At 35.8% G+C, this 18,479-nt stretch overlaps 1 protein-coding gene across 2 annotated transcripts; it reads left to right on the top strand.

Annotated features, from left to right (window-relative positions):
* The first annotated feature begins 975 nt into the window (after window positions 1-975).
* LOC127880061 (uncharacterized) lies at window positions 976-18,089 on the top strand. Of its 2 annotated transcripts, XM_052427288.1 has the most exons (17): window positions 976-1,619; window positions 2,761-2,859; window positions 3,187-3,288; window positions 3,445-3,543; window positions 5,011-5,112; window positions 5,505-5,596; window positions 7,570-7,924; window positions 9,058-9,249; window positions 9,760-9,934; window positions 10,139-10,325; window positions 10,543-10,682; window positions 11,711-11,865; window positions 12,221-13,202; window positions 13,426-13,633; window positions 14,325-14,445; window positions 16,833-17,797; window positions 17,980-18,089. In XM_052427288.1, exons 3-14 carry the CDS (start codon window positions 3,202-3,204, stop codon window positions 13,506-13,508), a joined length of 2,649 nt encoding a protein of 882 aa, XP_052283248.1. In that variant the 5' UTR covers window positions 976-1,619; window positions 2,761-2,859; window positions 3,187-3,201; the 3' UTR covers window positions 13,509-13,633; window positions 14,325-14,445; window positions 16,833-17,797; window positions 17,980-18,089. The 2 variants fall into 2 exon arrangements, with proteins under 2 accessions (XP_052283248.1, XP_052283247.1); XM_052427287.1 differs by lacking the exons at window positions 16,833-17,797; window positions 17,980-18,089 and having other exon boundaries at window positions 14,325-16,147.
* The last annotated feature ends 390 nt before the right edge of the window (window positions 18,090-18,479 follow it).

The following is an 18,479-nucleotide window of genomic DNA, read 5'->3' as shown; positions in this document are numbered from 1 at the left end:
AACGTTTAGCCAAAAAAGCCAATTAATAACTATACCATGTATGTACATTAATTTTAATTATAAAAAAATTGGGTCACCCTCTAGCTGTAACATAAATGGTTTTAAATCGGAACTGTTGAGCGAGTTCAGATTTTTAGAGAGTCCTTTTGAAAAGGCATACAATGGATTAAAATGGAGGAAAAGGTATGCGTTATATTTTGTTTCCAAAGACCTGTGGTACTTTTACACAACGTTGATATAACACAGTTCGAAAATGTACCGCTGTTATTTAAAAGAACAAAGATTTAAGCAGTTGAACAAGCATATTATACACATCGATATTGTTGTTTATTGTTATACTCAAAACAACTTAAGATTTAAAAAAAATGTTGTATTTGTTAAAGTGTCTCCATATGTCTTTCTTTCAAAACATTTGGAATACGCTATATAGTTTTAAAATCAACTCTCTGAACTGACGAAGGATTGCTATACGGACTGGCGAACAAAACACCGTTTGCTATATGTATCTTTCATCCTGTCAAATGCACTTATACACATTATTATTTTCGACATGTGCCACTGAATTGTTTCCATTTAATGATGTTTTTTTAATAATACCTTCTATAAACAACGGGAAAACATTTAAAATATCATTTTATTTTTGTGTGTGCAAGAACCAGCTTCCTACTTATTCATGATTTCATCCCTGGCTGATTTCTCGAATAATGGTATGTTTTGTCATTAGTTTCACATACAATAGAATATGTAAATAGTCCAAACACATTGCGGTTAATATTGTCTTTTATGTATTTATATATTTTGTATGTATATATATGATAACAATTATTCCACATAAGATAAAAGCAACACAATTTTAATATTAACATGACCATTGCAAACACAATTAAACCCTGTGTCTCAAATTAATTTCGATCATATTATATTTTCTGTACCTTGAATATTGTGATGATGAGCTGAACATGAAAAAAAAGCTCAAGAAAATTACATAATATATTACACAGTCTATTAATGGGTATGCAGTTTAAGCCGATAATATTAATATCTTGTCGATGTTTGGAAATAGTTATGTTGTGATTTCACTATTTAACTACAGAATGTTATTTAAGCATAAACAATGATATAAAAAAGACGTACGTAATACGTACAAAACTGTTAAATACTCTTCATATGTAGGCCTGTTGGGCCTTTTTTGTACAAATTACAATGTTAATAAATATTGGTACACATTTGAAATGGATACCATAAGTAACAAGGAAGATATATGGCATGTTTGGGATAACAATTGTTGGTGGTACCAACAGATGGACAGTTTAACAATTATAATTTTAATAATATGTTCGTGCTTTGTTTTATTCGAAAAGTGAATCGTAATGTAAATATGCCAAACTGTGTCTTGGCATTATAACCGGTTCCATATATCTCAAAGTGTACAAGGCTAATTGAGTCTGATGTTAGGGCAGCTCTAAGTAAATGTGTTAAATATCGGCAAATGAACACATTCGTATCATCTTTCAAATCAGGAGCGCGGTTACAAATTGCTGAAGGCAATCTCAGCGGAGCGCGATCGGGAGGTACAAGGACTTCTCACAGATGGTAACATCGACTTCAAGGTTGACCATGTAAGGGCATTTTCTATGGAAACGTTCATAATAATGATTTGTGATAATATTCCATAATCTTATCTGGATGTTCACGATGCATTGATAGACTTTAAAAGTAAATAGCTTAATGTTTGCATCGCGAGTTTGGAATTGATTTTTTCTGTATGCCGAGTTTGTTTTAAGTAATAAGTGACATTTCTTTGATTATGCAATGGAATATACTACCAGAAGAAATTAAACATAGTGAATCGTTGAGTATACATGTATTTAAATCTAACCTTAAAAATAATTTAATTAAAACACCACCGTACTTTTATGTAGGAAAACGTTACCTCCAAATACTTCATACGCGGATAAGGACTTAATCGAGTGCACTTAATGAACACCTTTACGCAAAAAACATAATTGCATCCCCAGTGTGCTCCTGTGGAGATATTGAGTCCAAACATCACTTCCTTCGCGTATGCCCTCGCTTTAACACTATGCGTATTACATTAATGAATAATATCACCGGAATAACCAGTGATGTTGAGCTTGATATACTACTTTTCGGTAATACACATCTTAACGAAACTGAAAACTCTGAAATGTTCCTACATGTTCAACAATTTATTAAATAATCCCGGCGATTCGCTTTACAATCCGGTTACGATTAGTCGCTGCTGTTTTAAATCATAGTCCTCGCATTTACAATCCTTCATCCTAAGTTGCCTATTTGCTTATTGTATTCCTTCTTTTCCTCTTTTTTAGATTTCGTTTTTTCTTTTTTTTTTCAAAACCTACGTATATGTATCACTCACATTTCCTATGTCTAGCACCAACTAAGTTATATTGTTCCTAATACATTGCCAATAATGTGTAAACATAATCCCAAGGAGAGAAACCATATAAGGATTATTTCTTTCGTTTCAATCCTTTTCTGATATTTATTGTATTGTGTATTTTGATATATTGTACTTGACAAAAGAAATACATATGTTTAAACTAATGGTGTATGTATAATTTAAGTTAAAGATTTACATTCCAGTAATTTCCAGACATGTGCTACACAATTTATGTTATGTAATGTGGACTCACACTAATACATGCATCATGATAATGTATATTATTGGAATGTTATTATCGCACTATCAAAGGCATGTATGTGTTTGCTATATAGCGAGGTGACAGCGCCATTCATCTGGCTTCATGGAAGGGGAGACTTGATTACATCAAATTTCTTCACAATGCTGGCGTAGACTTTGAACAGAAAAATGTGGTACGCAAATATCAAATGTCTTTGTTCACAGATTTCTGTACTTGAAAACAACTGCCCTTTAATATATTCACTTAATAAGAATAGCATTAAGGATAGTGTTTAATAATTATTATAGCAAGAAATATGCATATTTCCCTCCCCGGATACAAACCCCGTGTCATTTGAAAGAAAAATCTAACGCGCTACTGCTTGGTACTAAAAAAAGCGTATCATAAGTTATGTGAAAATACAACTAAAAAGCCCTGTTTGCGGAAATCGATTGACGTTTTTTTTCTTCAAAAATCCGCATTCTCAAGAACGTATCACCCAATCTTATATATGTTCCAGCACGGAAACACGGCGATGCACTTCGCAGCAAAGGGTGGCTACCTGGACATAGTGGACTTCTTGAGAACCCATAAGGCCGATATGAACCCCCTCAATGATCTGGTTAGTAGTCATTGCTAATATGTTCGTCTGTTTTATTATAAATGTCCTTCGGTAGAAGTGTACACACTACAAATCGGCTTAAGTATATATTTCGCTCCTTTGTATCGTAATTTACGGAACAACAAAAGTCTGTATGTATTGTGATTGTGTTTACAGGACGGGGAAGCTCCGTTACACAAGGCAGTACGAGAGCAAACGATGGATGTCATAGAGGCTCTCGTAGATTTTGGAATGGATCCAAATATTACAAACAAGGTGGGGGGTTCCCGGAAAACGTTACTCAACGTTAAGTTTAAACCTATTTATATTTTAGCTCGATTACATCGAAAGCCTACGGATTATTTGAAACGCTTTTGAGTCCGTTTCTTGGGATCAGAACCAGTAATTAGTGTCTTTGAGAGACATCTAGAGAACGCTCCCACGGTAGGGATCGAACCCATGACCTCCAGCTAGGCGGACACCATATCAACTACGCCCTAGCGACCGTTTCGCTAAACTATCCCCTCACGATCCCTTCACAAACAAAATAAGCCAACATGTGTAGATGTTATCATTAAATAGGTAGTTTTAACAGTTAATTAAACCACTATGACATTTAATTGATTTACAGAACATCATACCTCTGTTATACTCTTCGTATGAATACACTCAATTGCATTTGACAGGCCTGCCTGCGTGATTATAAATCGAAGATCATATCGTCTATTGTGCTGATCATTCAATGAGCCGTTGTTGCGAAAATAGAGTTTATGCCATATGCGGCCAGTGTAGCCCCAGACCATCCTGCACAGTCGCATAAACTAGTCAGGAACTTCCATGTCCGCTGCAAAGCGACGCACAGTTTCGTGGTCTCATAAGGGGACAGGGTAGCTTCTGATCAGTCTGCGCGAATCACGCAAGGTGTCGTGGTCTCATTAGCGGACATGGAAGCTTCTGACCAGTTTGCGTGAATCACGCACGATTGCGTGGCAACATTAGCGGACAGGGTAGCTTTGGACCAGTCTGCGCGAATCACGCACGATTGCGTGGCCTCATTAGCGGACAGAGAAGCTTCGGACCAGTCTGCAAAAATTACACCAAGGTTTCGTGGCCTCATTAGCGGACATGATAGCTTCGGACCAGTCTGCGCGAATCACACAAGATTGCGTCGTCTCATTAGCGGACATGGTAGCTTCTGACTTTTGCGAATCACTCAAAATTACGTGGTCTCATTAGCGGACATGGTAGCCTCGGACCAGTCTGCGCGAATAACACAAGATTGCGTCGTCTCATAAGCGGACAGGGTAGCATAGAACCAGTCTGGGCGAATCACACAAGATTGCGTCGTCTCATTAGCGGACATGGTAGCTTCTGACCAGTCTGTGCAAATCACGCAATATTTCGTGGTCTCATTAGCGGACAGGGTAGCCTAGAACCAGTCCCAGTCAATAACGCAAGGTTTCGTGGCCTCATTAGTTGACAGGGAAGCTTGTGACCAGTCTGCGCGAATCTCTCAAGGTTTCGTATTCCCATCAGCGGACATGGTGAATTCGAACCAGTCTGCGCGAATTTCTCAAGGTTTCGTGGTACCATCAGCTGACAGTGTAGCTTCGGACAAGTCTGTACGAATCTCGGAATGTTTCGTGATCGCATAAGACTTAGCTCTGCATGTCGCATACGACATAAGACCCGTTGTCGGCTTATATTATAATCATACTTACAGATGAAAACGTTTTATTTCAGAAAACCGGAAATACTCCGCTGCACGTGGCGCTAGAATCAGGCGCACAGGAAGCGATGGAGGGGCTTCTTATTAAAGGCGCCAAATCAGGAATAAAGAACAATGTCAGTAGTCCTTTTAATTTATTTGATCATTTGGCCGTGGCTACCGGAGTTTGCATTTATAATCAGAAATTTTTATTTAAGGAGCTCTTTTTGAGTGCAAAATATTGAAATTTGTTCGATGTATAAACGAACAAGCCGCATATAATATCTTTAAACCATACTTCGTCAATGCAAAATACATTTTGCGACTAAGTACATACCTTACTTTAGAGGAAAAAGTATTCATGTTTATCAATATAAGTTAAAGTTTTTGCTACTCCTAGAGAGTTAATACAAAAGAAGTGCCAACGCAATCTGATCGTACAGTGGCAAGTTCATTTCGAAAAAACATAAAGTTGTAATTGGAAATCTTATAACATTGCGGTTACGATTAATGCAGTAACTTGTTACAGGATGGACAACTGCCGGTCGATTTAGCGAAGACCAACATAATCCGAAGCACACTACAGATGTACGAGTCGCTTTTAATATCCATGAACGCAGGGTAAGGATATTTTGATGTATAATCATTGTTAGCTTTAATCATCATCAGTCTCCTCTTCCTCTTTCTCCTCCTCCTCCTCCTCATCATCATCATTATCATCATCTTCATTATTCCCTTGATCGTTCTGCCAGTCAGGTCTGTTGTGGGCTGCTGTAAGTAGCTTATCCATGGGGTGTGACGACCACTCTTTCAAATTGTCTATCCAGCTTTTCTTCTGACGGCTTCAATGTCGACCTCCCTCTTGCGATTCCTGGAGCACAGTCTTGCAAAGTGAGTCGTGTCTGGCGACAAAGCCATCTTTCGTTGGTTGACGGTCGCCCAGAGGGATTTCTGTGGACCAACCAGTTCTGCATGTTCCGGACGTACTCGTTGCTCTTTTGCCCCATGTAGGAGATGTAGAGAAGTCTTCGGAGACAGTTATGTTTAAGTTCCTGTGTTCTTTGTTCGTGTCCGCGTACAGCGTCCAGGTCTCGCAGCCGTGCTGTAGGGATTTTAGCACAGATGTTGTTCTTGCGTTCACCGCGATGACTTCCATTTCGAATGTTTCTGGTCTTTCAGAGAGTCTGCGTAGCTTTCCTTTGCTGAGCTGACTGATAAGGTTGATGGTTCGATAAATCTGGAACAGCTTTAGGTTGCCCTTTTTAGTAGGGGATGACTTGATACTGGGTCCAGTGCTGCAGTCGTTGCCTCATCTCCTCCGTGCTTAAACAGCACGTTGAAAAGACGTTGTCAACTCCCGGAGACGCCTTAAGATTTCGCGTTGCTTCCTCCTCTGCCTTAAGTATGGACGTCTTCCGGTTCTGGTCTGCGTTCGTTCTGAAGCAGACTTATGTTTTTTTCAAAGCGGGTAGTTATAGAAGTCGCTGCAGTATTCAATCAACCCGTTCAGGATTGCCGCAATCTCCGTCAGGCGGTTCCCGTCAGCCGTTTGTTATATCTCTGGCCTTGGGCTGACTGGTCTGTGTGAGGGTCTTCAGGGTGGTAGATGCCTTCTTAGTGCTGCCTGTGGTAATCTCGTTGTCAGTGTTGTTAAATTGCTCCTAAATTCACTCCTATGCCTGTTTTTCATTTACTTCATAAACTCCATTTTCGCTTTCTGGTTCTTTGTGTAAAATAAATGACTGGTTCACTTCAAAGTTATCAGCTCTATTGCTTTGTCGCCGAAGTCCATGATCTTGTTCGTCACCAATGTTCCTTCTCTTCTCTCTTCCAACAATTTGTTCGGTCGATGGCCGCAGGACTTCCATGATGTCGTTGGTGATAGTGTTCATGTTACTGTCTAGGATGTTAAAGGCTGCACACCGGCTGCCTCTGTGGATCTTTCAATTTCTCAAAGTCAAATCTAATTCGAGATTACTTGTTAATGCGCTTATTCTTGAACTTCATGTCGGGTCGCTTTTCTGTTACAATACATTTCAAAGTTTCTTTATCAGTAAATTTCGAACAAAATAAGGGACGTCATATGTACTTTTGAACAGAGAAGTTTTATTCTATTAAATGCAAAATAAAGACCAAAATCATCCAAACATTAACTCTTTTGTACGCACAACGCAGGAATTGTTTTTTTGCAGAACGTTTCTTTAATGTTGCGGGAAAGTAAGTGTATTAAACATTCAAGAAGAAGTGCTTTAACAAAACGATATTCTCAGCCCATACATACTGATGCATAATAACCCGCTTTAATATTTCCTTTTATGTAGAAACATTTGCGGATCGTGGTAGATTATTTCATTTTAAGTAATAAAACTTATACATGTACATTAAATTTTTATAGATCACAAATGAAAGCTGTAGGATTTTCATTTATTATATGAGTGTATGTTGTTATATTAAATAATGGGTGCTTACTATAGTTATGAAGCCACTTTAGTTAGGGCTTCTTCTCGAACCAACTACCGACATAAATGCAATGTAGCCTGTGTGAAATTTGTTTCATATAAGAGCAAAAATAAAAAAAAAACATTTCTTGACAGAAATATTCGAGCCATAGGCACGAAATTAACGCGGGTGGAAATGGAAAAACCCAATCTACTCGTCAGAGTCGGTGTTATTGTTGCCCATCTTGACATACCCGAAGGGTTTCACACCGGTATATATTGCCGTCGAGAGAAAGTCGAACACGCGACCGTTGAAATCCCTCATTTGGAAGAAGAATTCACGTTTGAAGACGTGTATCATATCCGTGTATTTGACGTTAACCAGGACTGCAAAGCTTTGTTATATCTACCTGTGTACCAGGCGCCTTCAGAGAAAGAGGAGATGGTTGTCCGGTTTCTGGGTGGCAAATATGACGACTTTGTGGCAGATGAATATGCAACGACCGGAAAGGTTAAGATTAAGCATAACTTTTCTTTTAATAAATGTACCACATGAACAGCTTCAACAATGGGTATTACGCCATATGCGGCCATAAAGTCGCACATTGTTTCGTGGTCTCATTAGCGGACAGGGTCGCTCCTAACCAGTTTACGAGGATGCGGAGGCTGGTCTGGGGCCACACTGGCCACGTATAATACCCATCTTTTCACAAATTGGCACAAATATGCCGTACATTGTATATAGATTGTCGTGTTATTAAATAAATATATGCCTTTTATCCAAGTTGCTAAGCGCGGTAGGCAAATATAATTGTAGAGGGAACTACTTGTTTTTTTTTTGGTATAAACTGATTGCAAATCTAGTACATGTTTGTATATCAACACGAAAACTTAAAGAAATATTATTCGGTTGGTTTACAGTTAAATTTGCTGTATTGCGTGTAATGATATCGTAACAATTCATCGATGTCACGATCATGATAGTTAACTTCAATTCAGTCTGAAACAAATTGTGGCAATTTTTAACCAGGTTTTCCGAAGGAAAAACTGGTTATTAGATTGGCGAATGCGGGCGGGCTGGCTGGCTGGCTGGCTGGCTGGCTGGCTGGCGGGCTGGCGGGCGGGCGGAACAAGCTTGTCCGGGCAATAACTTTGTCGTTCATTGTGAGATTTTAAAATCGTTTGGCACATTTGTTAACCATCATTAGACGGTGTGTTGCGCGAAAAAATTACGTCAATATCTCCAAGGTCAAGGTCACACTTTGAGTTCAAAGGTAAAAAATAGCCATAAATGAGCTTGTCTGGGCTATAACTATGTCATTCATTATGAGATTTTAAAATCATTTGGCACATTTGTTCACCATCATGGGACGGTGTGTCGCACGAAAGAATCACGTCAATATCTCCAATGTCAAGGTCGCCACGACTTAAAATAGATTTATTTTAAAACAAACTTACAAAGGGGGTTAATTTTGTTTGTTCATTTGAAAAGTTCAGTTTGAGTTGTCTCCCTTTATCAGATTTTTTTTCACAATGAAAACCTGGTTTTGTGACAATTTTGTCCCTTGTTAAATAATGGAAGAACGAACAACTCGCAGTTAGACTTTTAACGCTCGATGTTGTATCGGCTTTTCATACAAATAGAACGTCTACCTTCCACTGGAAGTCACATTGGTGCCGGACACAACGTGTATCTGTATGATAAATATCCGTCAGAGGGTCGAGGAGAAAATCGTGGGGGAACAAGAAGCAACGATAACGTCGGACATGGACCCGGGCTTTGCTATGGACATCCAGTCAGGGTCATTTGAGACAGGGACCGTATTGAGTCTGCAGGTAACTAGGTGGTATATTTAGGCTTAATAAAAATATATTATAACAACGATTTTCTAACTGTACAATCTGTTGGAAGTGAGGAGATATGGTGGAGTACTCTTGAAAAACATGGGAATCCATAACTGTTTGTCTGTGTATCTTTATTTTCAAAGACAGACGCTGTTCTGATGTCATTTTTTTAACATTCATGTATATTTATCATTCAACCTTGTATACATTGGTCGTTATGAAAGAAAATGGAACATGGGCATCGTTTACCACAACGATAAAAATGTGCTAAATATATACTCCTTTTCAATAGAAGGGACTAATGGTTGTGGCCATATGTTACTACTGTGACAAGCTCAGTTTACTCTAAAATCAAAATTGCTTCAATTGAAAAGTGTTTGCGAGCAAATCAATATTGACTCTATTCTGTAAACAAAACATAAGCAAATCAATCGGTGATGTAAATTAAACCTCAAACAAAGATTTTATTTGAAAAACATTTTTTACTCACTGACGATATAGATTATTGAAACGAATCCAATTGATGATGTGGCAGAGGCATTCGATGCATCAGAATCTGAAGAGGATGTAGAGCGTAAATATTTAGAAACGGCTACCAGAAGTAAGGCCACAGAAAGTCAAACAACGAAATACTCGTCTGATCTTCTTACAAACTTGTACCAGATCAATTTATCAGGTTCGTGCAGTTTTCTTATCCAATCATTCGCGATTTGCTAATATCAACATTTTCTTTACAATATCCAGCGAAACTTCAGCTGCACAAGCTGAAGAGCATTTGTAATGGAGCACGAAATCATATCTGTATGGCACGTGACCAATGGCCCAAAACACTAATTTTGAATCAACTTCACTTATTTACGTCATTTTATTCATTTGACAGGAAACCAGCCTAAGAAGAATGTAACCCTTACACTACCACTTGGAAAAGGGGTGACGGTCAACGACAATATTGTAATAATCCATGCTAACGAGATGGAGTTAAATGAGGAAAACGCCTTGGAAATATTGCCTGTTCATCCACAAGTTGCGAACGGGAAAATCGTCTTTGAAGTTTCGCAATTCTGCGTGTATGACTTTTTTTATTAACATTTCTTCTACAGTCATTATTAAATACATTACTATTTAATGACGAGGTCAATGTTCATTAAACTCGCGGATTTACATACTGACATTGATGATTTATTTATTATGTAATTATAAATTGTTAATACATTGTAATATTTAATGTTTTCGCCAAACATGAATCGCACTATTGTCACATTAAAATATTGAACTTGGTTTTAGGTTCACTTCAACATGGCTTGAAAAAGTTGATTCTGTAATAAAACTTAGAGAAGTTCAACAAAGTATGGTTGACGCGATCAAGAAAAGAAGACCAGTTTCGTTTTATGCATTAGTTCAACAGGATGCAGAGGATGTAACGGGTAAAGTTTTTAAAAATTGTTAAGTTTAACGTTTATTCCTATTTTGATTAAAATAACCGTTTTAAAATATAGTTTTAAAATTGCATTTCGTTGTTTCGAAAATATAACGTCTTGACTTGATTTGTTTTATGACTTCAAATAGTTTTTTGTGTGTAAAGAAAGATGTATTGGAACACAGTTACATATCTGATTTGGCGTTCATTTGTTTTATTTTGCTCATCTGCCGTGTATCGTTTGAAAGGATTTGCTTGAAAACAGAAACATTAGTGTTTTTTATTTATCATATATAGAAGTTGATTTAAAGGGACCGTCAACCACGAATGACTAAAAAAGAAAAGTTCTAAAATACCGTATTTTTTACAATTATTAGTTTATATTGATTAAAATATAACGACTGGTATATTACATTACTTGAAAAAAGTTAATATTTTCAGTATATTCGGTAATAAGATTTCGCGATGTGAAATCGAAAGTACATTGCGAAAATAGGTGACATAACAATATACACGCTATAAATGACGCAAGTAGATTGATCATTTTATATATAAAATATATACAATTCACTACGCATGCACATTTTGCATTCTTGGGTTTACCACGTGACGATGATGATCAATCTATTTGCGTTATTTATAGTTAACTGGTAGTTACCTGGTACCTGTACCCAGTAAAATTTATTACCGTATATACTTAAAATATGAAAACTAACCAACTTTTTTCAAGTAATGTAATATACCAGTCGTAATATATTGTAATCAATATAAACTAATAATTGTAAAAAAATACGTTATTTTATAACTTTTCATTTTTCGTCATTCGTGGTTGACGGTCCCTTTAATGTATTACATGAAAATACATTAGTACTATAAATATTATTTAAAATATAAATTGGGCTGTCTGTGATGGGAACATACTTCGTGCCTATTTGGAGTAAGACTGAATCAGAAAGAAACTGATGTTCATACACAATTTTCCAATATGTCTTAAAAGCCGAAACGTGATAATAATTTAAAAGATTTCGTACTAAGGGTTACGACATAAGGTGGTTATCGAGTGTCATCTCACACACAAAAGTCAACGCCAGCGGGAGAAATGGGTAAAGAGGGGATACGCGGAGCAGTATCCACCGGAGACTTGGGCGATCATGGCGGCACCTGGCGACAGCTTCGTCGCGGACATTCAGGTTTGACATAAACCACGATTCTCTCAGAAGTGCGGGTTAATTAGTTAGAGAAAGGTCTGGAATGTGCATTGATGAGATATGTGAGATAACCAACACACACAAACCAACCAACAATTGCCGTTATAAATAATAATAATACTAATACTATTAACATTCTAATAATACTAATAATACTCATACTACTACTTTTACTACTAATAACGTTATTTATGTTACAATAGTTATTTAATACTATATATTTAAACCGGTCGACAAAACGCATTGACATATAACTTCAATACCATTAGCTTTGCATAAGAAACAATTATACGTAAAACTGCAATTTTTAATCTATCGGTTGAACTTTATTTATCAGGGAAATGTTCGTTTAGAAGATAATGCCTCTTCATTGACAAGGAAAATTCAGTTCCTGAAAAGTCGTCCGTGTCAGCAATCGTTTTACGTTCGTCTTCAGAACAACATCTACGACCAAGATGATGCGTTTGGATACGTAATAATTTACAAATCTCAAAAGGATAATACCCTAACCAACGAGATTGCTAGACTAAGAATTCAGGTTAGACCTCCGATAAAGGCCAAAGATTTACCGTCTTCTTCGAAACCTTTTGAAGCATCGGAGATCAATAAAATGAAAAACGAATCTAAGGAGCATGCTCAGCCAAAGGATCTCAAGATGAAGTCCCCTAGATGGTCAGGTCATACTCTAAATGAGCGAAGTTCTTCTTCGGCACCCTCTGTAACATCAGTTATCAAGAGAAATCAAGTGGAATCTAAGAGGCATGCACCGTCACAGGATATGAAGATACTGTCAAATAAAGGGTCAATGCATACCCTTAATGAGCGGAGAAGATCTACTACAGATTTCTTTCCGTCTTCTCCGGTACCTTCTGCGACATCAGAGATCAAGAAGAATAAAATGGAATCTAAGAGGCCTTCACAGTCACAGGATCTTAAGATGCTGCCCTATAGAGGGTCAATGCATACCCGAAATGAGCGAAGTAGATCTACTACAGATTTCTTTCCGTGTTCTCCGGTACCGTCTGTGACATCAGAGATAACGAAAAATAAAATGGAATCTAAGAGGCCTGCACCGTCACAGGATCTTAAGATGCTGTCCTATAGCGGGTCAATGCTTACCCTTAATGAGCGAAGTGCATCCGTGACAGATTGTGTTGCGTCATCTCCGGTACCGTTTATTACATCAGATATGACGAAAATGAAAACAGAATCTATTAAGAATGCACAGTCACAGGATCTCAAGATGAAGTCCCCAAGAGGGTCAGTTCATTCCCTAGATGGACGAAGTCAATCTATGACAGATTTCTTTGCACGCCGAGGTAAGTCTGTTTAATTATTAATACTGTTTCCAACACTTGTTTTCGCAGCGGCGTTAGCTTTATAAAATGTAAACTGTTTTTTTAACACACACTTTTTTGATTAAACGTTCTATATAAGTCATTAAAGAACAAATTGGAGTTTTATTGCAAAAAGGAAAACCACGTTGTCTTATTGTTTGCCCTAATTATTTAATCAAATAAGCAAGCACTATTTTTTCTTTAGATTCCTTGCACAGGCCTCCTTCACAAGTGTCCACAAATCACTGGAGGACGAAAAGAAAAATCGGCATAAAAAATAAAAATTAGTTTGACATTCTGAAGGATACAAAATCAATAAAACATGGAATTTAACGCGATTTTTAGTTAAGCATTGTCGATGAATGTCCAGTTAAACTGGTAAAAACGTTTAACCACAAGAGTTTCGCATACAGGTACACAACTAAACGATTAATGTACATTGTTTTAGTTACATGTTTATTACATTTGTTTTGTTGAAAAAAAAGAGAATTCTATGTAAAATGGAATTGTGTGCTTATAATTATTTCAATTTTGACATGCGTGTTGGGTTTTTCAATTCTAAATATTCATTATACTAACAATTAGAGTCATTCTCTCGTTATGCATACATGATAATATTTATGAATTATTATAATAGTCATTTGTACAAGATAAACAATATTGGCATATACATAATTTTTAAGTCAGTTAACCAGATACCGATATACACATACACAACTATAGTTATACTATATTTGTAAACGTGATAAGAAATGTTGTTATTGTGTCACTTCTGGTCATGAACGTTCTTTATTGTCTATCACGTTCGTGATATTCGAAAATAAAACTAACATTCTAGTGAATGTTCGCGAACTGTTAGTCTAACGCATATATAAAGGAACCAAGTATGCACAGGCGGCACTACAGACACAATCGCTTGTGGACTATTGACAAACAAGACTGACATATAATACCATGTTTTGTTTCCATGGTTATACATCGACGTCAGGAGTCTAAATTTTAATTAAGACATTTACGTCAACAACCTGATGGTCAATTTTCTGTTTAAACTTGTATAAGTTCGCCCAAAGAATATTATTTTAACGACTATTTTGTTATTTTCAGACATAATTGGATTCTGCATATCGTTTTAACACATACAACATATATTTGGTGGATTCAAATGAAAGAACACAATCTAATGAATGAACAATCTGAACAGATCAACACATCTCCATTGGTTCTGGTAATAAACAGTTAACATTAATGTAGTAATAAGACAACTTTGAAGCTGTATTTATATGCATGTATATTTAATGCTTTCTTTTTCTTTGTTTTTCTACTGGGCTGCAATAAAACACGGCAAAATTATGTCATCGGCTATTGGAAGGTATTTCAGCTGAATTAATAATCAACAAACATAATGACATGTTGTGAATCAAATATTGTATAATTGTGCTTATAGTCATTTTTTATTCAATTAATACTTGAAAAAGAATAAAAATAAAAATGTCATTAACAGACTAAATACGATCAAAGGTTACCAATATTTCTCATGTGGAATGCATAATAAATGTTTAAAACGATCACATCGTATATGACTAAACCGATTATATCTCGAAAAGCAAATTTATAAAATATAGTATGTATGTAAAACATATCTATGTGTCCAGAGTTCGTCAATATAAAATACATTAACTATTGAATACATTAATGCCATGTTACTTCGTTTTATGTTCATATCGGTTTGCATACACTAACATTCTTAGAGCGAGTATATAACATGCATCATATTACTTTTTGAAATTAATAACTAACATGTGCAAGCCAAAAACGAAAAGTTGACTTGTATGTTTTTTTAGCCGCAATTGTATATTTCTTATCGTATGTACGAATCTGCAGAGATTTATGTGTGTACTTTTCTTGTGTATATAAATTATGTTTCTGCTGTACAGAAAAAATATTTAACTTTCAATAAACTGTACTTTCTTTTTTCTTCTTATACTTCCTATTTTGAACTGTTTAGTTTCATTTGTTTCATTCATCAGCGCGTTATTGTTTTGAAAAAAAGTTATACGAATGTATATACTCGCTTTAAAAGTAATATAACATATCGAAAATACTTACTCATTGAAATGGTTCTAATGCGAAAATAAATAGCTTCTTTAGTTGGGCAAGTTGCTATACATTTTGGGATCAATTTTTACAATACATATTTTTAATAAAAATGAACAAAATCAATATTTACTATTACATACGAAACATTTGTACATTACACAGACATTTCAAAGTTTCCGATACGTATAATTTAATTTGTATTACACTCTTAATTACCGGTAGGACTAAAGGAAATATCAAAAGCAAAATGGCAGTAAAGCATACTCGTTCTACGTTCCCATCTCTCTGGACTTGTCAACACAGGAATGTGTTTGTATGTAACTTGAAGATAATTGTTAACAATTGTATGTGTGACAAAATGAAAAGTTGCAAATTTGCCAAATTACTCACTCATTTCATAAACTGAACTGCAATTGTAGAGATCTTAGTTGGCTACAGTAATAGCTGATTGAATATATTCAATGTGTGGTAAATATAGTTTCATACTTTTTCTCATTTCTAAAATGTTTCGATATTTACCAATTCGGAAAAAATCAGTTCACCATAACAGAAAATGTAAACACTTTCATACAAAATAAACTGTCTAAAACTCATGCATGTCTTTTGTCACAAAATAAACTAGTATTTACTCAAACAATCTATATGCATTATAATTATTTAAAATTTTCCGTTGTTAATAATACTTTGCTGATGATAATTTTTATTTTTGATAATTACACAGTGGTACTGCTTATAATGGTGATTATAAGAATGAAGTGAATGTTAAATTATTTATTTTTATTATAATTATTTTTCAATCATTTATATTTGTTTTATGAAGTATATGAAAATAATTGTAGTGGTGATGGGGATTTTTTTTCTACTATAATTGTTAATATGTTTTTACTATTTTTGTTATTATGATAATTATTATGTTTATTTATTATTTATTATTGTTGGTTTTATTGTTATTATCATTATTATTAAAACAATACATTTGTATGAGCATGTTATTCTTTTGGAAATAATTTTCGCAACTGATGTATTTACGTCGTGACGTCATATCGTGTTAATTTGTTTTTGACTTCAATATAATTTTGGTGTCATGGACAAGACAAAAATGTAGTCATTATTTAGAAAAATCTTATAAAAAGACTATTAAGGTGAAATATACCAAGAAAGAATGATAGAGTACTATGTTAGTGTGATTGTGTTCTTGAATTTATCCGAAGAGTTGAAGAATGATTTACAAGGCGAGGCTTAAAATGTCACGAATCTAAATTAAAAGGAAATGTAAAAACGGGGGTTGTATTTTTAAGTTTTTAACATATTTTTTACTCGCGTTTGAATATAAATACATGTCGATCTTCTTGTGCATTAACGCGAAATAGTTCTGCAGTTAAGCGTAAGATTGCTGAAAAATGAAGAGATTAAACATTATATACATCGATTCAGTTTATTCAATACATTAAATACACATTTTTTATTATAAACTATTAAGTATTTAATGATAATATGTAATTTTCCATTAAACAGGAGAAAGTCGCCATTTGCAATCATGAATGAAACATATTACAGTGTTTATACACAGCGAATAGAACTGGAACAAAAAATTAAACAAATATCACGCGAATTACACAAATCGTTGGAATTACTTTGTGTAAAAGTTGAAATTTTGTATATTGAAGACTGCTCCATAAAACTGAGAGTGTGCTTGAAGGAGTTTCATCGAATTTGAGAGGGACACGTTATTCTGTGCCGAGTGGGTGGAGAAAGAATGAATATCAATGTTCGGAATATTGACGGGCCTAGGTTCGGATGTTGGGGCCTTGACAGCGCTTGACGTGAGGGATGATGCTGCATCGTGATCAACGTGTTGTTCACTGCATATTTCAATCCTTGCTGGTGATTGTGGGGACGTCACAGTTTCAGTAACTGGATTGCGTCGTTTCCCAGAGAGGATATGTGATCCGGCCTTCTGTGTTGTTTCAGAATTGGCACTGTAATTCAATACAGATTCGATGTTTTTGTGGCTTGTGAAGTGTATAATATCAGTTGGTGCAACGTTCTCGTCCCTGAGCTTTTGGACCATTCGCTTGCAAACAGAGTGGCTTGTCAGGCAATGACGGTCCAGCCCGCACTGCTCAGCCATTCTTTGAACCATGTGCCCCAGTTTATTCATGCCAACCCTCTGCATCATAAATCACTCGCTATTCGGTCCTGTCAAATCTTGGGTCCTTGGTGCAATCTTAGCAAGGACTTCCTTGCTGACAATATGCCTTGGGTCGTTAATGGGCATACAACTTGTAGGCTGCAATGGGACATCTTTCGTCTTGTGTGGCATACATCCTAAGCGGCACTTTCCGGATGTTTGAAATATCACCTCCTGTCCTTGTTTTGGTTTGGCGCTTTTCAGTTTAAGGAACTCTGTGCCATCTTCTGCCTGCCTGAGATTACGTCTTCTCAGCTAAAAAAGAGATGAATATTGGAAACCTAGAAAAGTAAGAAAATTTAGTTTGAAAAAATGAAAACAAATATAAGTTTACAATAATTTAAAACTTTCTTGTTAAAATAGAAAATGTAAAATTTTGTGCTGTGCCGTTTGCAATAAATGCATTATGCTGACTTATTTTGCGTAATATATTTTATTATTTGTAATCTTTCAATGTAACTTATTTTTCAGGCACAATAGAAGAAAACTTAAATAAAATGGTTACACAAATAATAAATTACTAAAACTTAGGATTGTACTGCTCCGTGGTTCCCCGGAGGCCAAAGTGCACACAGTTGTTCACCACTTTGTATTCAGTAATTGCTGGGCGTCTGACAACCAAGAATCTGCTTCTGGTACATAGCCTCAATCTCGTGGTCTGTCAGTGGAGAAGCAGCTTTGGGCTTGTTGCCTTTGCTTAGTATTTTAAGACACTTGGACCTTGCTGCGAATGCATCCCTTGATAGGCCGAACTCGGGGCCAGTGTTTGACATACATGTAATCAGATATGGATATGTTTGGTTTTTAAGTTTCCTATCTATGCTAGACAACATGTTTCTAATACTTGAGGGTTCATAATCTTTTCCTGACTTGGTCTTGCATGAAAGAATGAAATTTGCAATAAAATGCTCATTAAATATGTTGATACATTTTCACTACTTAAATCGTGTACAAGTCTTCACTGCATTTGA

Source organism: Dreissena polymorpha, chromosome 4 (assembly GCF_020536995.1).
Source record: "Dreissena polymorpha isolate Duluth1 chromosome 4, UMN_Dpol_1.0, whole genome shotgun sequence".
Classification (NCBI taxonomy): Eukaryota; Metazoa; Mollusca; class Bivalvia; order Myida; family Dreissenidae; genus Dreissena; species Dreissena polymorpha.
Note: the sequence above shows the minus strand (reverse complement) of the source record. Positions and strands in the feature narration are given on the sequence as shown.